A 17840-nucleotide genomic window follows, 5' to 3' on the forward strand; every position below is an offset into this window, starting at 1 on the left:
TGGAGATGGCTTCTTTGGAACTGGAATTATGGTGGTAGCTTTGAAGTATGTGGGGACAACAGCCTGACTTAGTGAGATGTTGAAAATTTCTGTGAAGACATCAATGGGTTCCACTGCACAGTCTCTCTGTACATGCCCAGGGATGTTGTCAGGACCCTGAGCTTTGCGTGCATTGATCCTACTGAGGGATCTCCTCATGCTGTCCAGGGACAGTGTCATCACCTTGTCGTTGGGAGGAGGTAGAGTCTTCTCTGCAGTAATGCTGTTTTGTTTCTCAAAGTGAGCGAAGAAGGTGTTCAGCTCATTCAGCATGGAGATGGTGCTGTCACAGGTCCATGATGGGGGCTTGTAGTCTGTAATGGTCTGTATCCCCTGCCACAGGCTTTGAGTGTCTCTGCTGTTGCTGAATGGATTGGCTATCCTCCTGGAGTACTGTCTCTTAGCCTTTCTGATGCAGTGGGATAGGTTGGACCTAGCAGTCCTCAGGCCCACCTCATCTCCAGCTCTGAAGGCAGTGTTCAGATTTTTAAGCTCCTCTCTGTGTCTCAAAGTCCAAAGTGTTGTTACACCATGTTGGAAAGTCAATGTGTTGGTGTATTTTTGGGAAAACTCCTTCAGGGGTGAGCAGTTTTTGCAGACAACAACAGCATCTAGGCACCATGCATCACTGATGTAAACACAAACCACAAATCCAGTTTATTGTCCAAAGAGCATACGTTAGCCAGTGCGATGGTGGGGATAGCTAGCTTGTGTGGGTTAGCCGTTAGCCTAGCCCAGATACCTCCACGCTTACCCCTCTTCTGCTTCCTCTCACGCTGATTGTGGTGCCTCTGCTGCGAGATGCAGTAGTGGGGGTCAGTGATGGTGTAGGCCTCTAGAGCAGACCGAGATCCCACAGCTCTTTCACGTGCTTGGAGTTTAACTCTAAAAATGTGGTTCTGTAAAAACAGGTAGACGCGATGAAGAGGTACAAAAACACTGCAACTCACAAGCCAAAAAATACAAAAACACTGTTCTGACAGGAGAGAGAATCCGCTGCGTGTGGACGCGGTGATCTTGGACTTAAAATCTTGGATTTATATCTGCATTAGGCTGCACTAAAGCAGAGGCTTTATTCTGTAAAAAAAATACACTGTGGCTTTTGATGTGAGCTGCGAAGCGCTTGAGCTGGTTTGGTTCATTTTCATTATGTCCTCTCCCCTGCTTTATCTGTGCCGAACTTGTTTATGTGTGAGTGTTTGTGCATTAGACAGCCCTTCATGTGGCTGGCAAGTGCTGTGGTCTCTATTTGGCATTGACTTCACAGCCTGCCTTTATTTCTTACCCAGCGATGCACCCTTTATGTGGACAAAAATGCATTGGTTGGACAGAATATCTTGCACACTATTTAAGTAATGATGTCCGCTTTGAATTAAGTGAATTATACAGTAACTCTCATTAAGTGCAAAATCAAATCTGCATCGTTCATGAAAACATGATTAAAAAGCTACATTATGCATTAAGGTCATTTATGAAGCAGCCGTTGAGTTGACTTGAATACTGTAGGTGTGCTGCACTAATTAAGATGGATGGATATAATTTTAAACCTATTAGTTTCCTCTAGGCTCGGTTCAACCCCCATTGCTGTACTACGTACATGGAGAAAAAAATAGAGGAAGTGATAGGGAGGTGGAGGGATGCATGGGATCTCAATTTTTTGGACATGAGCAAAAAAAAATATACTGCAAAAATGTTTTGCAAAAATGTCACATCCCTGTTGTTTTTCTATTTTAAAAAGGGTGGCTTAAGCTGTTAAACAACTTAGCATTAAATTGTAAATTGACAAACTAGAGTGAAGTGACAGGCAATCAGCCTAATTTGAATTTAAACTCATATCCATTTTGTGGGTTTGCTCAATATCAACATAAAGTTGTGCTGTACGCATGTGCTGTACTTTACCCTTTGTGCTGGTTATTTACATAGCTGAGATGATGTGCCAGGTATTAGAGTGGCCTTTACAGACCACCTTTTATCTGCTGTCTGGGTTTATTTTAGGAGCCTTTCATTATTCAGGATGCTAAATTATAAATTATCACCATTTGCTTTTTTTGACGTAATGTTGGTATTGTTGCTAAGTGGATAGCAGCATGCACAGAGTCATTTATTGCTGCTTTTGCTTGTTTCTTCTCCTCAGTCACATTCTAGCATGGCATGTTTTAACCATTCTTTGGAAAAACATGCTCATTAACCACAAGATTGTTTTCCTTTCTGCCCTTCACCTCATCAGATGGTGCACTGAATGAATATGGCTGACTAAAAATACAAACCAGTGAAAAGAAAGACCCTTTCTCTTCACCTTGTTACAGAATGGAAAAAAAACCTTTTTAGTTAAGTGCACTCTTAGGACTATTTAGGACCTAAAATTATATAATACAATTATTCTTTCATTTAGTCACAAACAGTATGCGATTTTTTAATAGTAGAATTTTACTGCATTTTATTTCTTATAATAAACACTTTTGGCAACACTGGCTGTTTTATATATATATATGTCTTTGGCACATTGTCATGTACAGGGACAATGTATCTTAAGGGATTATATGCTCTGTTTAGTGTTCTGCTCTAGAAATGCAGCTCTGTGAGCTCTACCATGTTTTTAGGAAAAATTTTAATATGCACTTCAGTCTAGATGATTTATCATAAAATAACTGTATCTTGTGGCGAGAGAAATAGTTCAAAATATCAACAATGCTGAAAATGAGATTATATGTGCATGTAAATGGATTTTCAGAAGACTGCTGTTGAAAGCAGCTTGGACATGCTTCGTTATTGATTCCCTCCCTTGGTAAAGAGACAATATTACACTGGTATAAACACTATTCAGAATATAATTGTTTCTCAGTGGAATTGTAAAAACAAAAATTTGCATGGCTCCTTCGTGATGAAACTCATGGAGGACGAGGGAGGTTTTTCAAACAGGCCATGACAAATACACACTGAAGCTAAATATGGTTGTAAATCTTCTTGTAAGTGTTAATCATATTCCATATAAGAATTGTATAGTGGTTTACAATAGAAAATGCTGGATGGTAATCATGCATCCTTTACCCTAAAACATTGCTATGGTTATTATTGATCACAGATTTGGTACTCCCGTATAATAGAGTTATAGTGATGTTAATGTTAATTCATGCCCATATTTACAGGCTCACAAAACTTTTCACTTTTGCATTAATTTCAGTGTCAAGTGATTTGACAGCAGCCCTGGGCCAAAATCCTTCATGTAAACTCAGAGATGTTGATTCAGTTGGGAATAAATTACCACACAATGCAATGCTGTTAAAATTTCTGCTACAGAAATAAAATCACTAACTAGCTGCCCTGCGAATTCACATCCCAGTGTTAAACTTCTACTGCCATGCAGACTCCTAATGGTAAACTTGTATTTTGTATACTTATATCAGTCCTTTATCTTTGTATCTGTATTCCTGTCCAAGTTGTTTCTATTTAAGCATTCTTTATTTTATCAATAATGTATTGCAAAGAACAATTGTAGAATATCTACAGTCAATGTGAAGTCCGATACAGCCCTTGCAGGAAATGTGTTTCCCTTAGAGAACCTCATTTGATGATCCTTTGCCAAAACCAGCAGTCATTCATTCGGCTGGGGTGTTCAGCTCAATCAACTTTGACGGGACCACTTGAAAACATCAGATTCATCAGTTTGCTTTTGCTTTCTCCTGCTGCCTCTTGCTCATTCAAATTTATTTGACGAAAAACAAGCCAAATGACTGAAATTGCTTTAGTCTGTCCTTGAGCTGCTTTAGCGCTGCACATAGAGAAGAGGAAACGGGCCCTCAGAAATCAATGCTTGACAGTAAAATATGGGCATATTTTAAGTGACTGGAGAAGTTGCAGCATTTCACCAGGGAAAGTCCTTATCATGCAGAAACAGCCATGAAGATTAGAGGAAAATTATAAAAATGGATTTAACGCATGCTCCAAGTCACCAGCTAAGATTTATTAACCTACTTCATTATTCCAGAGTGCTTTGTCTTGTCAAGTGTAGGCACTGCCCAACAGACCTGAACAACACTGATGTGCCTCTTGGTGTGTGTTCAATAATACACTGGGACCCTAGAAACGTGCCAGTTTGGCTCAATGATACACTGTAGATACACTGTACCACTGACCGATTCATTAGGACTACAGTAAAGTGACACTTTCTGAATATAAGCCATGTTTGCAATCTTACCAATCATATGAACAATTCTTGGTACTATACATGCCAGGTCCAAAGGAAAATTTCCACCTTTTGTAATTTGCAAATATGTATCAAAGTGCAATGCAAACTACAAGGATGAACTGCACCCTGAAAAGTTTTTGTCTATACAAAGAGTTTGCATTTCATTGAGACTATTTGAGATTCCCTTCTCTGTGTTTCTGCCAATACAGCAGGGCATCTTGCTGCATATTCAACTCTGAATTATCCCGTCTGCTGATTTACACTCTAATTGGCTTTCTTAACAGTCCTGATAATGAGATTATATGCTTCATGAAGCAGCACGTCCCTCTTGGTCTCCATATCTGTAATGTAAAACTCCTTTTCCTGATTTATTAATAGTTGGTAGCAGTAGCTGAATGTTGGAGCCCTATGCATACACACAGATGGTGATTGACTTCTTTTATTTTATTTTTTACCAGGCATCCAACTTGTGGATTTTGTTTGTCTTTTTCTATTAAATAGGTAATTTAGGACATCTGGTTTGGATAAAACTATGTAAACTAATTTTATGCAGTATTTATGCAGTAACCTAGTTACAGTGTCTACAGAAAGACATTTTCCATTTTGTTTTATATGAACTGAAATGCTGGATCACCATCAGTGCTGCTGTTTACCAAGAAAACATAGACTGGGATCTCTTTAACTGGCATTTTCTTTGTTGAGAAGCTGAAAAATCCAGAAAAGTCTTGGTTAAAGCCTGGTACAGATTCCAGCAGCATCTAAAATATGATTCAAGATGGATTTGAGAACCTGCATTGATTTTTGTTTGTCTATCTGCTTTGTGAAAATATTTCTTGAGTGAGGACCTGACCTTCCTCGAGATACTCTGGACGACCCCTCACTTTTTTTATTTTAGTACTGGATCTCTAAAAGCCTGTAGTGGATCTGTCTGTAAGAATATATGCATAACTGATTGATAGTAATGTGCTTTTTTGCATAATAGAGCTGCAGATCATGCATTTTTGAGGGAATAAAGAAAAAAATAGCTTGACCTCTGTCTTGAAGGAGAAAACCTGCGGTGATAAATGATATATTTTTACATTTTAGTTTTCTAAGTTTATTCATGTACTCATATCTGGTAATTTTATTCAAAACCTTGTCAAAATGCATATTTGACTTTTCTTAACGTGTACACTTGAAAGTAGCCAACAGACAAAGTCGGTGTTTTATTATTAATATAAAAAATGAGAAGAGACATTTACCTTATACCGTGCTTTTAGAAGAATAAAGTAGAAAAAACATAATGTAAAGACTCAGTCAGAGTGATGGAAAGGATCCATCCGAATGTAAATGAGTGGAAAATGCTCATATATCATTGGGACAAAGAAGAACCAGCAAATAAATAGAGCATCTTTAAGACAGAATTGTATGTCTATTCATCACATACAGAGAGTTTGGGGTTTGCCAGGGGTGTTTCAAGTTAATAGTGATTTAGCTTCCGTCATATACAAGCCATCATCCATTTGCAAGCATATCATCCCTGCAGACATTACAAATAAGGAGCATATAATGTATAAAAAGATTAAACAAGTGGACCCCATTAAAACTTCATGAAGATTCAACACATCAGGCTCTCCCGGTCATGATCCGAAGCCTGTCAGTTAGTGGCATGTGCATGTATGTGTGCACACCATTTCACTTTTGTCCTTGGGAATCACTACACTTACTTCCAGCCTCATAAATGTGATTTGATGTGTATCCTGAAATGGAAGCTGATTGGAATGAGATTGCTTCCTGTGCTCCCCGTTACCCATCTCTCATTTCACACCTCAACTTTAAATAACATTGTCAAAAGTGTTTTTCAATTTCAGGCCACTGAGCTGTCTCTGCATAAGGAATATAATTAGACCCATTATTTTACATTTGTCAGATTGTGGTTTTTATTTAAATTTATAAAATCATCTTAAAGCCTTATCCTTGACTGATAACACATATTTCCAATTAGTCAAAAAGTTAGCGTAACACTTGGCTGAGACACTCCTATTATGTCTGATGTAAAAGTACATTTTAATAGGCTTCCATGGTAAGGTCTTGTAAAGAATGTTAATTCTCCTTAGCTGAAGAAATGGGTTTCTCCTGAATCATTTTATATACTTCTTTTGTTAGTCGGGTACACCTGCTAAAATTACTCTGGTGAATAGACTGAATAATGTTTAATGGTGAATACGTTCCATTGTGTGCAGGGCAGGCTCACAACTTTTCAAACATTCACCCTAATATTTAAATTTGTCATGAAAGCTAAATATTTTACTAAGTGCATCTTATTTATTTTACTGTGAATGATTCACCAATGCATGTTTTATTTTAAACCTCATAATTTTAATTAAGATATCTCTCTTTTTCAGTGAAACAGCATATGTTTGTTTAAAATACTATTTACACAGAACACAGAAATGTAAAAAAAGACTATTTTCTCTCTCTGCTAGAGTTTTGGATCTCAACTATGATTGATTTTATCAAGTTTTCCCAGATTTGATATGATCAAGGTTGAGAGTTTTCAACTTAAACTCCAAAATCTTCGTCTCCTCACCAGGGGCACACTGCAGTGTTATGCCTCTTTTTTTGTGAGTCGTGGCCTAGTGATTAGAAATTTTAACTCCCAAGTCTCAGGCCGGCAACCCTTGAGCAAGGCACCGAACCCCCAACTGCTCCCTGGGCGCCGCAGCATAAATGGCTGCCCACTGCGCCGGGTGTGTGTTCACAGTGTGTGTGTGTTCCCTTTGGATGGGTTAAATGCCGAGCACAAATTCTGAGTATGGGTCACCATACTTGGCAGTATGTCACGTCACTCACTCACTCTTTTTTTTTTTGCTTACATTGGAGGCTTCCATTAATGAGGCTCTGCCTGAAGACCTTGATTAGCTGGTTCAGGTGTGTTAAAGGGGGGGTGAAATGCTCTTTTTCACTCAATATCCTGTTAATCTTGAGTACCTATAGAGTAGTACTGCATCCTTCATAACTCCAAAAGTCTTTAGTTTTATTATATTCATAAGAGAAAGATAGTCTGTACCGATTTTTCCCGGAAAAACACGACCGGCTGGAGGCGTGACATGTGGGCGGAGCTAAAGAATCATGAGCGCCAGTAGGCTTTTGCGTTGAGAGCATGTGGAAGCTGTGACATTACCGTGAGGAAAAAAACATCCAAAACAAACCATGGCTAACAGTCAGATTCAGCCGTTTATTTATGATCCAGAATCAGATCCCGAGGCTGAAACTGAACGAGAGCAGCAGCAGCAACGACTCGCTCCGAGCGGGGGCTCGAGCCCGGGTCTCTGGCATAGGAGGGGACGCACTAACAAGGAGGCAGATTTACTCACCGCCTGCGGTTCCAACACACGATCGTGACCCTTTTTCGTTGGGATTGCATCATCCTTAAGAAATAAACGATACGCAAATACGTCGTCAAACTGGGCCTTGTTTGTAAAACAAGCATCTTCGAAATGCAGGGAACAAACAAAAACACTTGCACATGCACAACTCCGTTGATGCTCTGTAAAAATAAACTCCATCCACTGGTCCCTTAATGCTGTTTTTTTTTGGTAATCTGTGCAGGGTTGTCTTGCCCTGGGAACCAAAAACACACTTTTTTTATGACTTTTCGCGACGCTCTCGCTCTGATCAGTGAATGAGTGTCTGTGCTCAGCCTCTCAGTGCTCTGCTATACGGGAGCGCGTGCTCTTCTGGCAGAAGTGCCCTCAGGACCCATATAAGGAAGTTCCGCTCCATCTAACGTCACACAGAGCCATACTTGAAAAAAACTTTCCGAAACTTGTGTCAAAAATTAAGTTGTACGTTTGAAGGAGTATTTTTGTTCCCAAAATACTCCTTCAAACGTACAACTTAATTTTTGAAACTTTGTCCATGTTTAGCATGGGAATCCAACTCTTTAAAAGTGTAAAAAACTCAGTATGCATGAAATAGCATTTCACCCCCCCTTTAAATTAGGACTGGAGCTAAACCCTGCAGAAACAGGACTGGAAACCCCTGACTTAATCCCTGTCCCAAATGGCACCCTAAACCCTTGCTTTCGTGACATAATGCCGCTCTGACTGTCGGGTAGAAGTCTGCTGTGGAGCTCGCCCCAGTGGTGGATCAGCAGAAGTGGGGGCGCTCACAAGCACTAAAATGACAAATATGACAAAGACTTATTGCAGACTTATAAGTGCATTACCGCAAACTTTCCGATATTAGATTGTAGATAGAGTGTCAATCGTCCAATTGAGAGATAGATGGTTGTAGAAACACTTGTAAGTAAAGCAAGAAGAAGATGAAGATGCCTCTCATGCCGGCTGCTGAGAAGTGAGAACACGCATAGGAGCACATAACCAGGAGAGTTCTAACAGTTCTGACACTGCATGAATCAGAGGTAAAAAATGATATAAATACTGTTCAGTTTCTTGCACAGACCGATCGTTTTGTGTCTTTACACATTATTGTAGCCGCAAGTTCTAATTTGGTTTTGTTTGTGTTTTTTTTACATTTTAACATTACACTCTTACATTATAAGAGTGATAGACTGCAAAAAAAATTGACTGAAAAATCTCAGTTTGTGTTCTACTGAAGAAACAAAGTCACATATATCTTTGATGCCATGGGGGTAAGCAGATAAACACAATAACATTTTCATTTTTGGGTGAACTATCCCTTTAAGAACATGTAAAATGCACAGTATCTAGTTTTAGAGTTTGTTTGTGTTGCCTTTAAACCTCTGAACTTGGAAAGGTCACAGCGCTTCACGTCCTTTCTGCCTCGTGTCAAAGTTTTGAGATTATATGTGCCATTTTAAGACACAGGCTGTCATGCTCAGTCAAGAGTAATAAATCCTTGTGTCTCATTAAACTAATCCTTCCTTAAATGCATGAGTGGCCTCTTTAATGTATCACTTCATGCATATTTTTAACATGTTGCTCTTCCCTCTAATTTTTTCGAAGATCCCGTCATTTTTTTCACATTCACCCTAAACAGAAGACTGCCAGAAATGCAAGATTTAGCAGCTCTTCAAACAGGAAAACTCAGGGTTAGCAACTTTCCTGAACGCAAGCTGTCAAATTGGCCCTCTCTCTTCTGCACATTCTATTTCCGATATTTTCTCATTCTTCCATTCCCTTCTCTGAGGACGATTCTTGATTGATGGGCTGAAGTGCTGGCGCAAGATGAAGTATTTTGAGCTAAGGGTCTTTTGCGCTGTAGTTCAGACAGAAAGCAAAGCTTTGACTGATAAAAGGAAGTGATGTGTTTCCCTGTTGTTCAGGGCTTCATAGAAGCCACTTGACTCCTGTTCCTGTCATTGAGTGAACGAGCCAAACGTGGCACAGCACCATCAGAATGCTCTGGAAGCTTTGCATCAAATCAAATCAACTGAAATGCTGAAAGCTTTCAGTAGAGACAGCACTGAATCTTATGATTGCATTGTTGTCTTTGCAGTGTTCTACCTTAATCCTATAGAGCCTTCTGTGTCATATTTGATAGGCAAATTTCTTAAGCTTCTAAATTCCAGTGATCCAATTCCAAAGATCAAAACATTGTGGAAAGACCTGTTGTACACTATCTGATACATGCTTTCTATCATCGGATTGATGGTTTAACTTTTAAACAACTTTTTTTAGTATAATTGTAAAAAATACACACTTCAGGTAATGGTACAGAACATCTGTCTTTTTGCTGTGAAATCTTTACTGATTTTCATTTGGAAATATCAATATTTCAAGATGAACATTTGCTGGACTTAAGCAATTCAAATTTACTTGATTATCTTTTTTTTATTAAAAAGCATGTTCAAATATAAGTATCAAATTATAAATCAGGTTTTTGAGGTTGTTTGAGGTTGTACATCCCTCAGGTATAATTTATTACATTGCGTTATATGTAATGAGCTTTGATTATAAAACTAAGCACTTAAATATCATCTTACTGAGACATTATTGAGAGATTTAAAGTGACAATATTTATATTCATAAATGATTGTTATATTTATATTATTTATGCCAGTAGTCTGCTACAATGTTATAAAGTTCTCATTGATTCACATTATAAGCTGTCAAAGTTTCATCTTACTTTTTGGCCATATCAGCTTTTGCAACAAATCGATTTTTACATCTGAATAAAATCAAGGTGTACTTATATAGGTATATTTATTTATTAGCCATAAATGCCTGATTTATTAAATACGATACTTAAAAAAAATATGCAAAGTATTGTATTATACATACATATATATATTCTGTATATGTATGTATGTGTAAATGTATGTGCTTGTGTGTGTACTGTCAATAGACAGTATATATATAGTCTAAAGGTTCAAAATAAACCGTTCCATTTCAGAAAATAAAATATTTTTCTCAGTTTTATTTTCTATGTCAGGCTTTCCAGGGTTAAAAGAAAAAGACAATATGTTTTGCATGGTGAGATTATACGGTACGTCAGTTGTGTGGGGTCTCTGAGGTGTATTTGTTTAAATGCAAAAGGATCGGCCCTGAGGAATTTTCCATTTTGATACTGAATGTGTTTGGTTCAGCGTTTTTGACAACCTCAGCCTCCAACATTTCTTTGAAGCTTTGATCTTGCGTACTTCTGTGTCATCTCACTCATCGACTCAACATCAAGCAAACGCTCCACAGCAAAAGTAGGAGTTGACGTCACCTATATGACTAAGGGTGGCTATATTCTGAACCACAGAAATCCTGTTTCAACACTCTGAGTAAACTGTGCCAGGATGTACTTTTAAGCAGGTATAAAATATTTTTAGTCAGCTTTGCAGAGGATTGTCATCCAGCACTCAAAGTGTAAGTGACATATACTGCACTAATTGGCAGGAGATTCTAGCTGTAGCAAACTCTCCCTGGGGTTAAATGTCTTGCTTAAGGGTGTAAAGGAATTTGCAGGTTTTTAATCTCAGTAACTCTGGATCATTTTACCTGGGACTGAATCTACATCCTCCACAGGGCATAGTTCTGCCTTAGTCGCCGAAGGGCACGAAGTTCTCCACTTGTGTAAATTTTAAATTGGTAATCTAATTGACAGGCAGTCTGTCCAATCTATGCAGAATTTGCCATTTTGTCAAACAAACATCATTGGACTTGAAAAATTGACGGTCAATCATGTTTATTTTGTGCTATAACAAGTCAACTGGAAGAGATGAACATGAGACGCGATCTGTTAAGACATATTTAAGAGCCTTATAACAATATTTATAGTTTGAATTTCTCACAAAATGACAACATGTGAAAGCTGAGACTTTGAAAGCTGAGACATCATACCTAATGTCAGTTTCCTCTTTGTTCTCACAATGTATTTTTAAGGGTGCGAGAACATGATGTGTGGTGTGAGAGCACCATTGTTTGTTGGACATAGCAACAGTTACTATTGGGGGGCGGGTCTTTGCGAAGGGTCAGTTGTTTTGCTGTTTTTGTGTGTACTTGATCACTGTATATCTGCACTCACATTAAAACTGCCCTCCATTGCCTTTCATTATGCAAACGCTGGAGACATAAACCACAAGCTAAAGATAAGCTAAAGTTAAACCATTTCTCTGTGTTTTTCTTCAGGTGGCTTCTCACTGGAATCCTTCCTCACCTTACAAGCACTTCTCAAACTCTGCAGAATGAACAGGGCATTTAACAGGAGGAAGGGTAAGGGAATAGAGTTGAGGTTCCTGCAATGTCAGCTGCCAATATGCCAACAAGCCTGAGTGACTGATGAAGACAAATGTTCATTTGTGAAGTCTGCTTGTGCTACAGACTGTTTATATATAAACTTGTTCTGAGTGACAGAATTCAGTTACGGTAAATTTACCCGAAACCAAAGTCATTGAAGAACATGTTGGCCAAATGTTTTTGCATTTGATAGCTAACTCCTTTTTTTTTTGCTGCCCCATAAGGGACACAGTTCCTAGAAGTTTTAGCTCCTTGTAAAAAACAACTACTTAACCTAGAAGAACCTCAGAGATTTTAGTTTCCACACATTTTCTTTGGGAAGTAATGACTTCCAGTCCTGCATTAAACTTACTAAAATGGGACACACACTTAAGTTTCACCCCCACACATAAGGTTTTCAAAGCTTCATTCCTGGCACTCATTGCTTCTCTTCGCTCAAAACTCCAAACCTCTCCTACCCCCTACACACACACTTTACCTAATTTGAACACCACAGACAGACCTGGATTCATAGGTGACAACATGTGAGGCTACTTCCCACCGAAAGTGTGCCTTCTAGGCGAATGTTTTATTAATGGCGGTGACAGAGGAGCCTCTGGACTTGCTGGCGTGGTCACAGCCCACGTTTGGTGAGTTTATCTCCAGCCACAGACACTGCAGTAGTAGGTTGCTTTTGAATATTTCATCGCTCTCAGTTGGGATTCGCTCGTTGCCTGACATTATCGTTAAGTCCAAACAGACACTCTTGCACACGATTCTCTTTGTCAGAAGATGATAATGCTGCTTAACGAACTAGAAATTATGTGAGACCTCACATTCATTGACCTTTATAGTCACCAAGGGACAATTTACTGTGTGTAAACATCTCTGCTGAATGCACAGTGTTAATCACAAAGGTTCAAAAGGAATATTAAAGATTTTAAGCATAAATAGAAATACTGTATGAGTTTGAATGATTCATTACATAACTAATCAGGAACTGTTAAAGAATTTATCCATGTTTAAAATAAAAAAGTGCATTGCAGTTCAGTCAAAAAGCTACATTTTGACTCATATTCTAGAATAAAAGTTTGAAAGTTTGAAAACTGCGATTCTAAAAACCCTTGTGAAAATGAACCCAGAATGTGCTACAGTGTATGCTTAAATTATATGATATTCTGATTACCGTATTTTTCGGGCTATAAGTCGCACCTGAGTATAAGTTGCATCAGTCCAAAAATACGTCATGACGAGGAAAAAAACATCACACTGGACTATAAGTTGCATTTATTTAGAACCAAGATCCAAGAGAAAACATTACCATCTCCAGCCGCGAGAGGGCGCTCTACGCTGCCCAGGGGTAGGCTTCAGGAGCACTGAGCAGCATAGAGCGCCCTCTCGTGGCTGTAGACGGTAATGTTTTTTCTTGGTTCATTTCTCTTGGTTCATTTCTCTCGGTTCATGTCAAATTAGTTTTGATAAATAAGTCGCACCTGACTATAAGTCGCAGAACTAGCCAAACTATGAAAAAAGTGTGACTTATAGTACGGAAAATGCGATATAACAAATATTCTGAAAACTATTTGAACTGAATCAGGACTTTTTGAATTAGGAAATCCATGCCTTGTTTCTTAAAATGTAAAAATTTAAAACATATTATTCTTTTTGTATGTAAATTGATGTAAATCAATGTTTATATTATAACAACCTACACTCATCTGGATTTCTTAAGTCCTCACAGAAAGCTCTTAGCTGTATTAAACTGCTTTAAATCTCCCTGACTAACCAGAAACCTTCTAAAATCAGACTTGGCTGACCAGTAGAAACTAGCTTCATGGAACAGGCTGTTTTTGCCACTGTAAGGATGAGCTTTATTAAGGTGAAAAAGCAGAGTTTTGTTATTCTTTAGTTAAAGGTCGAATTTAAAATAATGTTCACAATATAAATAAGCCTGGCAGGGTAATAACAGTGGCAACAAGTTGTATTTTAACATCTAATTTAATGCGCGTTAAGTGACCGCATCCGTGCTTTTGCATTTCACCAGCTGTTTTGAATGCTTACTCTTTGTGATTATTTGTGTTTAAACTGACAGCTAATCGGTGGGAGCATAACAAAATGACCTTTAGTCCTGAGCTCTGGACAGAGATGTCCTGCAGTGCAGTAACCTTTTCATAACTCAGCGAGGTACAGGGAAAGCAAAGGGTAAACCTAAAAATGGTCTCCTTTGCACCACGTTTATTATTTTTGAGCTCAAACACCAATGAGCTACATGAATCCATTAATTGCACTGTTGTGGTTCACTCTCTCCCTCGCTCTTGCTTTAGTATTTAAAAATATTGCAATGACCTAGTAGATTGCTGTTATTAATTTTGGAGGTCGCATGCCTCAGCAGTTTTCCCTAAAATAGAGACGCATATTTTCTGAACTTGGAGTGTTCTCCTAATAGTTTTGCAGTATAAAAGTTGTACTGTAGTTTTTTTGCTGTACAGTGTTTTTTGCACCTGGTTAAAGTCCAATAGTCAGACTGTTCCGACTCTAGAAGGTACTATATTTTCAACCCTCATAATAGGAAAAGTGTCAACTGTGCTAGTTAGTTTCGCTAAAAACAACAACAACAACTGTACAAATGTAGTTTCATTTGAAGACATTTGTGCCACCCAGACTATAAGCAGCTGAGTTTCTCCCAGTGTCCTTATGACATTACTGCAGCTGGGAATATGTGAGTCCTCGTCCTCTCATTAATTGGTGTGCAGTATAGTCCAGCTGATTAAAGTGTGAGTGTGTGTATGTGTGTGTACACCTGCGTGGTGCTGAATGCTGAAGAGCCTGTGTTATAAAGGTGTCAAAAACAGTGAGAGAGCTGTCTCTTCTTTGGCAGAGGATTGGACGGCTTGTCAGCTTCATTATATTATTGGTTTTTGTCGGCATCGCAGTTCTTATAGTCTAAGGGCCATCTTTCTTACTCGCTGCCTCTCTTGGTCTCCTTCTCTGTCCCTTAATCTTTCATTCTGTCTCCCTCTCTTTCTCTCCCACTGTTTTTTCAGTGTCTCTTCATTTTTTTTTAAAGCCGTGCCCTGCTGAGTCAGGTCTACATCCCAGCAGCGGGCACTGACCATAGAGGTCTCCTTTTCCCAATTCATCAACCCACAATTTCACCCCGGGCACAAGGGAGAAAAAAAACAAACAATGAGGAGCTTTTCATCATCACCTACACAGCATATAAAGCACAGCGCGTCAGTCAGCCCGCTAGGGAAAAAAAGCTGCTGTCTGATCAGGGTCGTCCTGCCCTGAAAGTAGTATAGACATTCACAGAGGTCCCTGAAGTGCCAAGAGGGCCCCTCGAGGAATCTGTAATAAATAAGATGCTTATAACTTGCGAGGACATGTGACAGCAGACCATGGCAAAACTATACCAACTCACAGTATTTCATTTTCTAGCTTCCATGAGTTACAATACACTTCACAAATAAGTGAGTGTTTCACCACTCTAACAAAGAATTTTCAGACTTTTTGATGGCATTGGCCCATGTGTTTAGAAAGAAGTAAATTGGCCTTTTTAACATTTATTACTATTATGTAATAATTTTTGAAACAATAATTTACTACATTATTTATTTCTAACATTTTCTGTGGACCCCTAGTAAACCCTTGCAGCTGCAGAGGGTCCTTGAACTCCCTAAACAGTTTATAAACCCCTGGTCTAATTAAACGAGATGCGCAGGGTCCTCAACATTTAACACAGCAACCACAAGAACACATTTAATTAAACGATTAGGTCTGATTACTCACCACATGAAAAGTAATTGAAAGGGACAACAAATGCAACAACAGCAGCATAAATAAAACAAGAGTAATATAGAGTAATCAAGAGTATACAAGAGTAATCAGTTTAATTTATTCATGCCGTGCGTTGCTGTGATCTCAAGTACTGCATGATAGTGTTATTATCCTCACATTATACACCTAGAAAGATAAACATAGAAAAGATTTTGTGTGTGTGTGTGTGTGTGTGTGTGTGGGTGTGTGAGTCTTTTGTGGGCTTATTGTTTAAAGTTTATGCACTTAAAATGTAGGAGGACCTACAGTATGAGACCTATGTTGATGCTGAGAGATTTTAAGGGGTCTCTAAAGCTAAAGATGCAATGTCATCTGTGCAGGAGGAGAATCAATAAGCAACTTTAAAGTATCCAGTGATTGTGATTCCTGTGTAACTACAGTACGTTTATGCTGCCTCCATGGTGTATAAAAAAGTTTGGGGCATCCACAAAAAAATCTGCATTCAATGACTAAGGCCATTTTTGCATAGCGGTGCAGCACAGAAAATATACACAGACACTGTCTTTTTAAATTCAGTGATAAATTAAAAAATCAGTGACTTTTAAAATTCAGAAATATTATTAAATATAAATGCAAAGCCTGCATTAATTTATGACATGCTCAGGCGATTGTTAAGTCAGTAACTGTAATTATAAATGAGAAAAATTCCAAGTGTAGATGAATTGATTCATTGCTGGAAAATGTCAGTCATCTGCCATTACACATAAATTATTTCTCTTTTTCTCTCTTTTTGATCCAGATAAACCCAGCATGCACACACCTGAAGCCTTGGTGAGAAGTCATGTTGTGTATAACGCAAAGGTAGAGTTTGAGACATATTTCTTTTTATTTGTTCCTGTGGTTCTCTCTGCTTCTACTATATTTACTACACAGTAGGGGGACATACACGTCTGGCACCTTGTGGGCCATCCTAAACAGCAAATGCACACTGCGTACCACCGTGTACACAATTTCTTTGACTTTGGGATGTGAGATGTGTGTGCATAAGTGTGTGAGAGATAGCCTGCTTCACTGAAGCTGTTGCTATGATGGATGTAGTGATGTTTTAAAAATGTACTAAATGCACTTGAGAGTGTTAGTGTGTGTGGAGGGAGTGTTATGAGAGCTCAGTGAACTCCCCTTCTATGACCTTCATCAGTTTTTATCTCCAGCCACCAGTACAAAATGATACACACACCTATGCTTATCAGCCCATCATACAGTACACTATATGGGTATTACTTAACTGATGTTTTATTTATGGTTTGTGGTTTCTGTCTGCTGTGTGTTCATGTAGTTCTTGGGAATCACAGAGGTGGAGCAGCCCAAAGGGACAGACATGGTCCGTGTGGCCGTCAGGAAGCTGAAGGTAGTGTGTTCACAGACACATTTATGGGTTCTAAAACGTGCTCACGGTTCTTGACTGTTTATGGGGCAGAAACGGCTGTGATGATTAAATGTAAATATACAGACTGTTTAAAAGGCCAAGTTTACTTCCAAAGTTCATATAACAGGCTCGAGCTGCATTGCAATTTTATGTGAGTGCCAGATAACACAAGGTAAAAGCTTATAGGTAAAATAATTATAACAAAATTGGTAAAAATAATGAAATGTTTAATAGTTAAATAGTGATTCTTAATTTATTCATACCTAATCATTATAAAGGAACATTCTCTATTTTATTGTTGTAATTTATTGACCATTTGTCTTCAGTTATCATTTACACTGTCGCTGGCATTAATACTCTTAAATACCACAATAACCTGTTTAGAGTTGGTGCACTATTATTTTTCTAAGTGATCTGCTTATGATTTTCACCTAGTGAACAATGAAAAAATAAAACTTGCATTGAATCACTGGCCTAAGCCATATTCAGAAACAATTATATACAGTAAGTTGCATCCCAAATTATGCTCTATGCACTATTTTCTCTTCCATTTAGTTTATTAATTATGTAGTTGAGTGCATGAAGTGTCCAACATTCCACACCTTTTTTTTATTAAGTGCATCATCCTGGTATTTAAAGTGCATGTTTTCTTATGGAATTTCCTGTGGGAATACACTAATCGGTTTATTTAAATTGCATACTGGCATAGAATAGTGCATAAGTACATGATTTGGGATGCACC

The 17840-nt window shown here is 38.3% G+C and overlaps 1 protein-coding gene across 2 annotated transcripts in view; it reads left to right on the forward strand.

Annotated features, from left to right (window-relative positions):
* The window catches only part of gulp1b (GULP PTB domain containing engulfment adaptor 1b), a 44253-nt gene that overhangs the window by 14104 nt on the left and 12309 nt on the right, over positions 1-17840 (forward strand). For both annotated transcript variants that reach the window (XM_052559513.1, XM_052559514.1), the window contains exons 2-4: positions 11809-11892; positions 16472-16533; positions 17009-17080. In XM_052559513.1, coding sequence (XP_052415473.1) covers positions 11809-11892; positions 16472-16533; positions 17009-17080 — 218 coding nt within the window. The remainder of the gene's footprint in view (positions 1-11808; positions 11893-16471; positions 16534-17008; positions 17081-17840) is intronic.

This window comes from Carassius gibelio, chromosome B6 (genome assembly GCF_023724105.1).
Source record: "Carassius gibelio isolate Cgi1373 ecotype wild population from Czech Republic chromosome B6, carGib1.2-hapl.c, whole genome shotgun sequence".
NCBI lineage: Eukaryota > Metazoa > Chordata > Actinopteri > Cypriniformes > Cyprinidae > Carassius > Carassius gibelio.